A 13,512-nucleotide genomic window follows, 5' to 3' on the forward strand; every position below is an offset into this window, starting at 1 on the left:
ATCAGATTCAGCCCACTGGGTCCCTGATACTTGCACGGCTGCTCTCTTGCTGGCTTCCTTTTCGGGCTCAATGGATAGTGACTCTAAGGCAGCCCCTGTAGCCTCTAACCACTTCTGTAGCCACATCCAAATCCCTGGTTAAACATAACTCAAATAGAAACCAGCTGGTTTCCAACTCAAACTTAAACCCCACCTAGGGTCTCTGCTCTCTTATAAACTCCATCCCCGATCTGCTGGCTCTCTCACAGCCTTTTGGGTACTTCTCTAGGTCTGCACCTTTCCTTCTGTAGCAGCTCATGCTGGCAGGGTTTCATCTCCTTCAGAGATTAGGGTCCAGATGTCTCCTCTGCCCCTGAGACCAAGATTTGTATCTCTTGAGTTTCATCCTTTTCACTTATGTGCTTCTCTGAGTAGCCACAGGTGTCCACTCAGTTCAATGGGCAGCCTGCTCTCATCTGCTACATTTTACCCACTGCGCTGCAGTTGTTACCCTCTTACCTTGAGCCCTGTCTTGTTTGGCTATTGCCCAGCAGCTAGCTACCAAATAGTTACTTGCAGTGCTATAACCTGTATCTTCAGCTTCATCTAGTTGCCTACTGTCCTGCAGCTATCCCTTGCCCAGCTGCTTACATCTGATTTCAGGCCTTTACCTGGGGCACATTTCCTCTTAAAGTATCAGAGTCCCTTAACCCCTATTACATATAGAAGGAAAAGGAGTGTGGAGGGATCTGAAGAAAGACCCTGGCACAGAAGAGGCGAATGTAGTACAGAAAGGCACAGAGGACACACAGTCCCTGACCTGGGGTGGAGGATGGAATGGAGATGCACCCAGCCCTTTGGATTAAGGAAAGATGTGAGGAAGGTTAAAGTAAGTATGTGAAATAGAAGGGAGTGGGAGAACGGCACACAGGGAACAGAGGGATTTGAGAAGCACCTGGTATATCCAGTGAGTTTGGTTAACAGAAGGTACAGGCCAGGAAGGGCCCAAATAAATGTTTTATAAAATTCGTGTAAAGAAAATAAAAATGCATTTCTTGAACTCTACATATTACTTTCATATTGCATCTTTCATAGCAAATAAGATGGTGTACATAAGACAGCAAATAGTAAGCATTTGTTTACTCCAGTCAGTTTTTCATCTGGAGCACATTAACACTCATAAATTAAGTGAAATCTGGATATATTCTGCCACTAATCATTTCACAAATCAGTATTTGAACTCATAGCCAAACAACATAATTTTGATTCATTATATTATTAGCTTGCAACAGATAGATTTTGGAAGAACTTTAGAAGGTTTACACACATTATGTTCAGATCATTAGCACAGAAATGGATTAGAATTAATTAGCATGACTCCTGACTCATGCAGATTGCATGTGAACTGTCCAGGCAGTTTTTTAAAGAATCTTTTCTGTATTCAGCTTGTTTAATTCATTACCAGAGGCTTACCTGTCGCCAATAAAAAACATGTGGCTTAGAGGGGAAAAAAACAATTAAAAATAACTTCCGTAAAATGTACTTTTTAATGCAATGTATGGTATATGCAGTGGGCTCTGATGTGGTCTTTTGAGATGCAATATTTATCTATCCCTTTTTTCATACAGGTTTTTAGTATTTTTATAACCAATGAGGTGCTTTTTTTTTCACTCAGAGAGTCCTTAGAGCTCTGAGTAACCTGACCTCTCCCATTCTCCTCTCATGGCAGCCCTGTCTTTAGCAGAACCAGATGGAGCTCCCTTCTAAAGTACATAAATGGTTTGCTTTTAATGGTAAAAGGAGAAAGTGATAGGTTGATACTCTATTCTTCCAGAAAACTGACTATATTGCCTACTTAGCATTTTAATTTTCTGCCTAGCATATCTAGAGCAATTTCACTTCCAGCAGACGACTGTTATGACCATGTTGCTTGGTTTTTGTGAACTATAACCTGGTATTGTTGAGCAATGATTTAGTGATGTCTTTATTTTTCATCCTACCTCAGCCTTTCTGTGATACCTTAAGCAAGCCACCTGTCCTAAATATTCCTGATTGTTTTTTATCTGTAAAGGAGGATGGTGATGGGGTTTTACTAAAGAGAGAATTCTGATCCTAACTTAATTTGTAAAGTACTTTGAAAGACCTTCAAGTGGATGGCAGGTTTAAATGGATGTTAACCACCCACTGAGTGTTAACCGATGGATGTTTATATTTGCTTATGTATTTTTAATTTTAATATCCCATGAAGCTCTGAAGATTTATTTTTAAACTTTTCAAATAACTTATGGTTGAAAATATTGGTTTGTTAGTATCTAGGGTACCTTTAACTTAGGATAATTTCAGTCATTGGAGATATTGGGTCATCTCAACAATATCAACAAATATTTTGGAGGCTATAGAAGAAACATCTTTTCTTTACAGCTTTTTTACAGTATTGTTCCACAGTTGCAGGAACCTCAATATTTACTCCCATGATAAAGTGAAGACAATTTCCTAACTGCTGACAGAAATAAGCAGTCATATACTATAACTTTAGATATATTTTGGAATAATCAACCTCCTTTACTAGTGTTGAAGGTTTAGAGGAGCAGGTCTTCTTTGTTATACTGCAGACAGAGAAGATAGATGTTATAGAGATATGGATGTCTTTAAACAAAAACCCTAAACAAACAAAAGAACTTCCAGAATTTTTAGACTTTGCATTTTACAGTATGATCATAGAAAACAGTTCATTAGTGACAAAATATCAATTTACATATCAGTAAATAGGAAATAAATAAGTTGTGGTGAATAGATGTAATCTGCACGTCCTGGGCGCATCCAGACGAGTGCGGCTGTGCGGTACATGGCACTGCAGATACGTCTGCAGTGCCACATGCCTCACAGTCAGGCATTCTCCGTGATGCAAGGGCGTGCTGGAAAACAAAACTGGAGCAGCGCACTCATAGGCAGTGTGCACTACTGAAAAGTGGAGCTGGGATGCCCAGAGCTGCACTGTGGCTGCCAGCCAGGCTTTGCCCAGAAGGATGGCTCCTGCTGCAGCCCCGGGAGGCCTCCAGGACCCAAGGTAAGGCTGCTGGGGCCAGCACAGTGCTGCCTCTACTACTCCTGGGATAACTTGTTGGATGCCAGAGTATGTGTGGCACGGGCATTCCCTGGGGACAAGTAGCTGCGGTGCAAGGTGCACTGCTGCTACTTGTCTCTGGAGAACCAAATGCCTGTGCTCATCTGGACGAGGCCACTGAGTGTAAATGAAGAAAAGCTCCATAACTGTAAGCTCTAAAATGACAAGCACGGTTTTAACCAATTCTTTGACTGAGATTTAAAACAAGTTTGGTCAGTATCGTTTGTGCTGCTGTTATTTATTACCTCTGTCTTCCTTAATTTCAGTCGATGTCAAAAGAAGCATGACTGAAATATTTCAAGAGATTATTTCCTGTATTCTTTATTTTAGATAAGGTGCTGGCAGTCTAGTGGTAACAGGCTTTCCTGGTGTCTAGATCAATTAAGTTCATGTATCCCTGAATTTTTGGATGCTTAATGAAGCCTAACTGAAACTCAAAAGACCTAATTTTCCTGTCAATCTGGTATAAATTAGGAGCATTTCCAGTGAACACAGTTCAAAACCAGGAAAGTAAAAATTATAAGGATGCCTGGTAGTAACTTTACCAAGAGACACTGCCATGCCTAGGGTCAGGGATGACCTAGTTAGGGAACTTTTGGAGGGGCTAGATGTGTTTAAATCAGTAGGTCCAGATGCTTTTCACCCGAGGGTGCTGAGGGAATAGCGGGGCCCATGACATGGCTCTATGAACGCTCATGTGGCACTGGCCAGGTACCAGAAGATTGGAAAAGGGTCAGTATGGTCCCCATTTACACAAAGGGGAGAAAGGAGGACCCTGGCAATTATAGGCCAGTCAGTCTTACCTGGGTCCTTGAAAAGACCTTTGAGAAAGTTATCAAGGAGCACATCTGCAAAGGCCCAGCTGGGGAGGTAATGCTCAGGGGTAACCAACATGGGTTCATTGAGGGCAGGTGCTGCCTGACTAACCTGGTTTCCTTTTAAGATCAGGTCACAAAGTCCCTGGACGAGGGTGTCGAAGTGGATGTCATCTTCCTGGACTTTAAGAAGGTCTTTGACACGGTTTTCCACCACATTCTCTTAAAAAAACTAGGTGACTGTGGATTGATGCCTACACAGTCAGATAGGTGGCAAATTGGCTAGATGGTCACACCCAGAGAGTGGTGGTGTATGGGTCATTTTTGACCTGGAGGGATGTGGGCAGTGGAGTCCCCCAGGGCTCAGTTCTGGGGCCTGTACTGTTCAGAATCTTTATCAGTGATCTGGATGTGGGTGTGGAAAGCACGCTGTCCAAATTCACTGACAACACCAAGTTGTGGGATGAGGTGGGCACACTGGATGGGAGGGATAGAATCCAGCTAGATCTAGACAAATTGCAGATGTGGGTGGATGAGAATAGGATGGAATTCAAAGCAGAGTAGTGCAAGGTACTGCATCTAGGGAGGAGGAACCAGCAACACTCCTATAGGCTGGGGAACACCCTTCTTGTTAACACGGTGGCAGAAAGGGATCTTGGAGTCATTGTTGACTCCAGGATGAACATGAGCCACCAATGCAAGGAAGCAGTCAGTAAGGCTAACCTCACCTTGCCGTGCATCTACAGATACATCACAAGCAGGTCCAGGGAGGTGATCCTTCCCCTCTATGTGGTGTTGGTCAGGATGCAGTTGGAGTACTGAGTCCAGTTCTGGGCACCGCATTTCAAGAGGGATGTGGCTAGCATTGAGAGGGTCCAGAGGAGGGCCACTTGTATGGTCAAGGGGCAGCAGGGCAGAACCTATGAGGAGAGGCTAAAGGGCCTGAATCTATTCAGTCTCCAGAAGAGAAGACTGAGAGGGGATCTGGTGGCCATTTAGAAACTCACCAGGGGGGACCAGTGGGAATTGCGGGAGGCTCTGTTACCCCAGGCACCACCTAGGTTACTAGGAATAATGACCACAAATTATTAGAGAGAAGGTTCAGGCTGGACATCAGGAGACATTACTTTACAGTTAGGGCTGCCAGGCTCTGTAATGGGCTCCCAAGTGAGGTGGTACTCTCCTACCTTGGGGGTCTTCAACAGGAGGCTGGACAGATATTTGGCTGGGGTTATATGACCCTGGCACCTGTTCCTGCCTGGGGCAGGGGGTCAGACCTGATGATCTGTTTAGGTCACTTCTGACCCTAAGCACTATGACACTAAGAGAGGTCGGCAGCAGTGATCCCTCATGGTCAAGGATGAGCATTCCCATGGGTCAAGTAAAGGGTTATAGATGAGCCAGTTGATGGCTAAGAAGGTCAATCCTAGATCTGCAGACTTCCTGGCAAATGCCACAGGTGGTTGTTAAAGGGTGAGTCAGACCCTGGGTTTCTCAGTCTTATTTTCTTTCCTTCTGCTTCTGTTGTTTTTCTGCCTCCAGGCTGAGATGGTTTTCACCGAAGTAAGATATACCTTCTCTCACAAGGCATTGCCATGTAGCCCTGTCCCAGGCTAGTTTTTCCCAATTTGTGGTGTGAATGACACATTTATTAATGTTCTCCTTGAGGGTGTCCTTGAAACATTCCCTTTGTCACCTGCATGCCCTTTGTCCTCGGTTGGCTTGGGAATATAGTAGTTGTTTTGGTAAATGTACATCAGGCATGCACATACAATGCCGTGTCCACCACAGCTGATATTGAATAATCAATGCTTCCAAACTGGAGGTGTTAGCATCTGTGAGGACACTGGCATTTGTGCAATGAGTCTCCCACTTTATGCCAAGGATCTTCTGGAGGTAGCACCGGTGGATGCTGTGGGATGGATTCAGTGGTTTCATCAGTCACCGTCAATTCTCTGTTCAGGAGCTTTTGGTACTGCTCCTTCCAGCAGTTTCTGATGGACTTATTGTCTTTGAGGAATGTACTGTCGTCTTGATCTAAGCGTGATGAGTCCATAAGAGCTTGGTTCATACACAGCCTTGATTGCACTGAAGTAGCTCCGCATGTTACAATTGTTAATAAACTGTTAGATTTCTTTCACCTTCTCTTCCCACCATTTGTTCTTAATTTCTCAAATCTTCCTCTGGGCTTCAGCTTTAAGCCTTCAAAAAGTCCCCCTGCATCTGACTGGATGTAGGATGATTTTGTCAGTCACAGAAAGCTTTTCTCTTCTGATCAAGAAGGGTTATCATCTTGGCATTGTTTTCATCAAACTAGTCCTGATGGCAGGTGATAAAGCCAGTTGATTTCATACAGGCCTCATGGATGGTCTCCTTAGAGGTAGCTGGTCTTCCTCAACACATGTGTTACCATTTTTGAGCCTAGCATTAGCAGGTTTCTTGCTGAGAGATCTTTGGAGGGCTTTGAAGTATCTAGGGGTCTGAAGGCATTTGATGTAGTACTGTCTTCAGGCTGATTTGGGTTGTTTTTTAAGTTTCACTATAACCCTAGTGAACGTGATTGATCTCACTTCAATCCAGCAGTCATTGGCTTCTCTCATGACATGCATGGTATGAACATCTTTTATATCACACGCTCTTACGATGACATAGTTGAGGAGGGGTCATTGTTTCAAACAGGGGTGTTACCAGGTTGGTTTGTACCTGTCATATTGTCTGTAGATAGTGTTAGTAATGACAAGGTTGTGCTTTGCACATTTACTGAGTAAAAGAATGCTGTTGGAATTGGCCTTGCCCACTCCTTCCTTCCTGATGGTGCCCCTCCATGTGGTCAAGTCCTAGCCAACTCTTGCATTGAAATCTGCAAGGGGGATAATCTTATCTTTTTTTCAGAATGAGAGTCAGGATTTCATCAAGGTCAGCATAAAACTGGTCTTTCTGTTCTTCCTCAGCATCGAGTATTGGGGTGTATGCACTGATGATGGTAACAAACAAATCGTTGGTCAGTTGGAGGCAGAGCATCATGAAGTGCTTGTTAATGCCAACAGGGAATACAGTCATACAGCTGATAATGTGGTTCTTAATGGAGAAGCCACTCCATGTATTTGCCTGTCATTTGCAGGTTTTCCTTTCCAGAAGAATGTATGGTCACCCCCTTCCTCCCTCAGATGGCCTTCGTCTATACGTCTGGTCTTACTGACAGCAGCAATGCTGATGTAGTACTGAGAGAGTTCTCAGGTTATAATAGCTGTTCTACATTCAGGTCTTTTACTGTTTGGGTCATCTAGTATGGTTTGTACATTCCAGGATGCACAGGACATTTTTGTTTCAACCATAGTTTGAGTAATCCCCCATGGAAAGGGCTATCCAGTTGGGTAAGATAAGGTGGGACAGCCTATGTTTGGGGCACCTTTTCTAGCCCGCTACCCATGCAGAGTGAGCAGAGGGGATCCTAAAAAGAATTGTTTAGTCATGATCACAGATGCTGAATCACCCTCCAGTCCCATTCCAAGACTGAAGTGACTAACACACAACTGTCATCTGTGTGTGGATCCATGACTAGGGACTCCTGGTGATAATCACTTTGTCTGTCCCCATCACCACTCATCCATTGCAGCAGGATTTTGTAGATGTTTGGATATTGGTATTGGTTATTGTGGTGGATGTTGGATCCAGTGGGAGAAGCCTTCACATAGCCTGTTTTACGTGAGGAGGCCATTGCACATGAGCAACTGCATGGATCTTGGTGGAGAAGAAACTTGCGTCCAGTGGCAAGAAGTTCCAAGACAACTGGGGTTACTCTTCCACTGCAACGGTTATTTGTCTTCAAAGCTGTTAAGTACTATGCCTTTTTCATCCTCCTGCTCCACCATTGAGGTCTTTATGTTATGTTTGACTGCTCTTTGTCTGATACTTCACCTTTGGCCTCACCACCATGACTCCCAACAGTGTTGTTCTTATGAACAACAAGCCTCTCCACCTCATCAAGGTGGCTGTCCATGAAGAAAACAAAGAGAGGCAGTTAGTTTCTGTATTTAATCAAATACAAGACAAGGATTTTTCCCCAGTCAGCTTGGGGAAAAAGCCCAGCATTTTATAATTGCATACAAAGACATTTTACAAAATGCCCCATGGCCTATCACTAAAATGTTGTCTATCACTAAAATGCTGCCAAAAGCACCATGTTCTCAGCAGTGGAAGCTAACTATGAAGTTGATTAAATGCAGCCAACACTAAGCATGACTATAAAACACATGGCCCATATTGGGCAAACATGTTGATGGGAACCTACCACAAGGATAGTGCAGCCTATCTGAAAAAGCTAGATGGTAGTGCCCATTAAATACAGTCCCCTTCCCAGCACTTGACTCTTATTCAAGTCATGGTAAGCCACTACATTGCATACATTTTGACTTTCTCTTCACACCCACTGCTGAATTCTTCTTTCCCATTTCCAGTTCTTTCTGTTTCTTCACCAGCCTTAAATGTCTGGCAAACATCACCAAATGGGGCCCCAAACATTTCACCCAGAATCCCTCTGTTACCCCTTCTTTCAGCTTGTCGTGTAGGATTAGTGTGACCCCACCCTCTGTGGGGTGTACCTGGACTAGGTTGCCCTGTGTCTCATCTGCATATACATTTTTGGAGACTCCCAGGGCTTGACAAGAACACCTGGTTCCAGTTATGACCTGGAGACTGATTAGCACATGGATCCTTTGTGGGAGATATCTGGAGTACACGCACATAATGAGCAGTACTTAGCTGTAGGGTCACCATGGCTTGAAATGCTGTTGACTGTACTGGGACCCAGCCAATTGAACTATATAGTAAATCATGAGCCTTTTGGCTTTGTACTAATATGGGGGATTGCTTTGGGGCTTTTTCACTAGCTTGCTCCTTTGACTTTTTGGCTAGGGGCAAGTGAGACTACGGGGCACCTTTACTCCAAGGCGTCTGAGTTTGGGGCTTGTATGTAGGATGCCTGCCTTGGATTTGGGAGTATCTGAAGTCCCAAACTGATGAGTCTGGGAGGCAGAATACTTGCCTGCAGTAGCATCACACAAACATGAATGATTGAGTTCTGCTCAGTTGAAATTTGGAACTTAATTCAGAATTGATTTGACTCTGGAAACAAAATGTTATTTAAAAAAAGTGTTTGTACTATATATAATAAGGTATAAAAGGACTGCTTAAAAGTGTGTTTATGGAGTACCTGTGCTAAAACTTGCAGCAAAAAAGGTACCATGCATCAATTCTGGATGAATTAAGTCTATGGGTACTATATGAAAATGACTACTGGTATATTTATTTCAAGGTCAGTGTTTTTAAATTTGCTCCTTACTTCCATGTGCTCAGGGAAACCAGGGCCTGACAGCAAGAGGGTGAGGAAGGGACTACAAGTTTAAGCATGACTCTTGAGGTCTCTTCCAATCCCATGATTAATAGAATTAATCTTGATCTTTTGAGGTTCTTTCCCAGTAGATTGTCTTATTATGAGCACCTTCAGAAGATACTTTTTATATAATAAAAAGGAAATGCTATGAGGAGGAACCTTCAGAATTGTTAACTGTATAAAATTGGCAAATTTAGTCCTTGCTTATTGTGTTTGAGCATTTTTCTGTTATAGACTCTAATTGCATGTATTATTTTCTCTGAAGTAGAGGTTTATCAGTTCTATTTTTCACACAGCTCCTTATATCAAACCAAATTGCTTTCCTGGTACAAAACCATATCAGAGTACATGATATTAAAAAAATCAATGAATACAAGAGATCTATAAAGGTAAAAAATTCCCATTATCTATTTCAAGAGCAGGCATTCAGACTGATAATGACACTACCCTGTTGATTTATTTGATTGTTGCATTTGTTGTCTGATGAAAATATGCTAACTCATAAACTTATTGAACCTAAGGTTCTCGTCTATTTTTGTCTTTATACAATAGCTATTTCCTCCTCCTTTTCCAAAATGTAAATACTTTACTAGTTCAAAATAAAATAAATGTAAGTTTTAATTTTAGGAAGGATAGCATGTCTTAATTGGGAAATTTGCATCAACATTTTTTAAGTCATGGTAACGTGATTGGTAGGTATGTCACAAAACCTCTTGTGCATAGAAACCAGACTGCTAGGCTGAAACTATAGCTAGACATTTCAAAGGAACCCATATTTGTGGGTTTTTCTGGTTGCTGCATGGGGCCAAGAAGGAATTTTTCCCCTCCCCTGTGTCTGTCCCCCACCCCCTGATGCCTGCCTCTGCTGCCACCTGCCTGCTACCTCCCCACCATTTACCTTGTGAAGGACTCTAGCTCCATAGGTAGCAGTGGCTCAGCCCAGCCCAGCCCAGCCCAGCCAAGCAGTAACAGTGGTAACAGCTCTAGGCCCAACCAAGTCAGAGCTGGGGCTAAAGCCAAAGGTAAGCAGTTGAGGGTAGGAGTACATAGCACAGTCTCCCCTGCACTCCTCCCAACCCAAGCCACATACCATACCGTCTCCCCTGGTCATCTCCCACCACAACCCCCCCACCCCGACTGCATGAATCACTGTCTGCTCAGGCTGCTACTCAGATCAAAGACAAGGCATCCCCCACCCTAGGTTGATATGGGGGTAAAACTTTTGTCTTATATTTAAGTAAATCCAGTACTCCCAGTCTAATTATCTATTCCTCATTCAATCCAAGCTTCTATCAACATCAGTTGAAGTTTTGGATATGAAAGAAATACAGGACCCCAAACTATTAATCAGAAGCTTTAAAAAATTGGGGCATGCCATTTATATTTCAAAATTCTGTTAAACCTAAGGCCCAAAAACTGATTCTGTAATCATTCTTGTTCACCACTTGTTACTGTTCTTTCAACTTTGACAGGTATTTTATGAATTGGTTTGTCTGTGCCAGCTATTTTAATGTAGTGCTTTGACCCCTGGGTTTTAAATAATGTTAAAATTAATTAAATGATTCTGATTTTGCTCAGTTGATTCTGATTTGCTCAGATGATACAATTTTGTGTCATTCTACCTGTCACAGGAACATATAAAAACACATTTTAAATATAAAGAAAAACCTACTTATATTATTCATTTTTAAAAGCCATGTAATCATTGACAAAAGTTACTGACTACTACTGACACTAATGAGGTCTCATATGGAGTGCTATGTTCACTGTTCAAATGCTATGTTCACTGCATAACAGTTCAAGGAAAACGTGGAAAACTGGTGGAGCATCTAGAGGAGAGCAACACAAACTTTGAGATCTAGAAAGCAAATGAAAGATTGGATTGGGATTAATTCAGAGAGAAGACTGACAGTGGATTTGATTACATTCCTCCTTTAGAAAAAGGATTGTTTTAAAGACGATGGTGATGGTCTGTGTATCTACAGGGAACAAGTTGCTGTGGGTTTACATTGCAACTAGGGAGGCTTAGATTAGATATTAGAAAACTTTCCCTGGAATAAGGGTGGTTAAGAACAGATGACTAGAGAGATCATGGACTCTATATCATTGGAAGTTTTAAAATTCAGGTTAGGCAAATATTTGTGTAATGGTTCATACTAGGAGTTGCAGCCTATGGCCCATGGGCCGGGTCAGCTGGCGAAGAGACTGGATCTGGCCTGCTGCAGCTCAGGGAATCAGCAGCATACTCCAGCCACAGCAGCAGAGGAGGCATCTCCAGGTTCCTATTGCCTGTTGTGCTCAATTTATTTTCTCTGCTGAAGCAAAGGAACTATCCCTAAGGGTCCTATACATATGCAGAGAGGCTGCTCTGACACACTGTAAGTACAGTGCATTGGAGTAGTCTGCTGAAGTGTGAATTACCGCACTCCAACAGACTCCAGTGTCATGTGTATCAGCATCCCCACTTTGAAAAATGGCAGTGGGGTGCTTTAAACTAAAGCTCATTCAACGAACTTTAGTTCAAAGCATCCCACTGTCATTTTTCAGTGCGGGGATGTGATACTCTGGGTGCTTCTAATTAGTGCGGCTCTTGGAGCTGTGCTAATCAAAGTGCCCCTCCCCCACCGCCTCCCGGAGTATGTCTATAAATACCCCTAGTTTTCCTGCCTTTTTGTATCTTTTCTCTTCGCAACATCTGCTGATTGTTATGGGTGAGGGGAGGTATAGCCTGAGGTGGGGGCTGGGTTACAAGCAGTGGCCCCACAGTGGCAAAAGATTGCCAATCAGGGAGTTGGATTAGATGAGGTCTCTTCTTGCTGTATTTTAATATCAAAAGCATGGGCGACTGGTGCCTCTTGAGTCTGGGGGGGCACCCACAGAAGCCGCCAGTGGTGTTGGTGTTGGGGACGGGGCTGGCGAGTACCTGCAGAAGCTGGCGGTGGTGGTGGGGATGGGGCTGGCAAGCACCCACAGAAGTCGCCAGCAGTGTCAGCAGCGGGGATAGCCCTGTCATGGGGGGGAGCTTCCCCATCATGTACCCCCCCACCAGTCACCTATGATTAAAAGCCATGATATCTCTCCCAAGCCTGTGTTTTCACTGGTAGCCCAGAGCCCCACAACATATCTTTATTTGTAACTGAGCACTTTGTAAGTGCATGTAAGGATATGGGGAGATGAGAGGCAGTGGAACATTTACAGCCTGCTATACATTTCCCCATAAAGGTACTTAGGTTCTTTTGAGTTCAGTGGACCAACATTTTAGTATCAACTAGATGCAAACTCCCCCCCCCCCCAAAAAAAATGAAGTGTGATCAGAAATGAAAATTCTGTTTCCCTTCACTAGAATTTTAAAAATTCCACCTGAACTGTTTTGTGGGGGTTTTTTTAGCAGTCACTAACACCATGTTGTTACTTAGTTTCTGGGGAATAAACATACTGTTATTACCACTAAATATTGTTTACTATTTGTATTCGCTTAGTAGAAAATGCATGCTCAGAATGGAAACTCATTAATGCATAATGACATTTAGCAAAATGCATACAATGAAACTCATTAATTGTGAACAGCAACATTATTGATACAAACACAAAAAAATAAAAGAAGTTCACTCCCAAAAATAGATTTTCTTTTTCACTTTTGTTTGCTTTCTTTGTGTGTTTACAGTTGATTGTGGCTCCCCAATCCACCACTGAAGTACCTGTTCAGTTCTGTCCTTCTGCTCTTGGAAGAGCTAATCACCAGGCTTCAGTAACCTTCATGTGTCCACAGGTAGGATGCTGCATTTAGTTTTGACAACAGATTCTAACAGACCCTAAAATAAAAGTTTCAGTGGAAAGGAGATTTTGAATTCTGATGTTCTGATGCTTAATCATAAAGCCAGTGGAAAGAAAAGGCTGATTTAGATGCACCTGATATATATTTTTCTTTTAACCTTAATTTAGCTCAGGCTTCCTTATATTTACAATAATAGATGGAATCAGTGCTGTTAGTTAATGTTGATGTACAGGGAATTAGAATATGTATTAACATTTCTAGTGGTTCTACCAATCTTTTTATGATTGAAACTATTTCCTAATCCAAATTGTATTGCAACAGAACATACTAATCACAAATAAGTTCAATTGCATTTGAAATAGTCATGGATTTGGGTGGGGAAGGGGGGGAGGGGTCACTGTGTCTTTATTTCATATGAAACAGATTT

At 42.7% G+C, this 13,512-nt stretch overlaps 1 protein-coding gene across 1 annotated transcript in view; it reads left to right on the forward strand.

Moving 5' to 3' along the window:
* CFAP47 (cilia and flagella associated protein 47) overlaps positions 1-13,512 on the forward strand; it is a 773,444-nt gene that overhangs the window by 565,294 nt on the left and 194,638 nt on the right. Inside the window, exon 55 of the mRNA XM_059724382.1 lies at positions 12,975-13,079. Coding sequence (XP_059580365.1) covers positions 12,975-13,079 — 105 coding nt within the window. The remainder of the gene's footprint in view (positions 1-12,974; positions 13,080-13,512) is intronic.

This window comes from Alligator mississippiensis, chromosome 1 (assembly GCF_030867095.1).
Source record: "Alligator mississippiensis isolate rAllMis1 chromosome 1, rAllMis1, whole genome shotgun sequence".
In the NCBI taxonomy this organism is placed as follows: domain Eukaryota; kingdom Metazoa; phylum Chordata; order Crocodylia; family Alligatoridae; genus Alligator; species Alligator mississippiensis.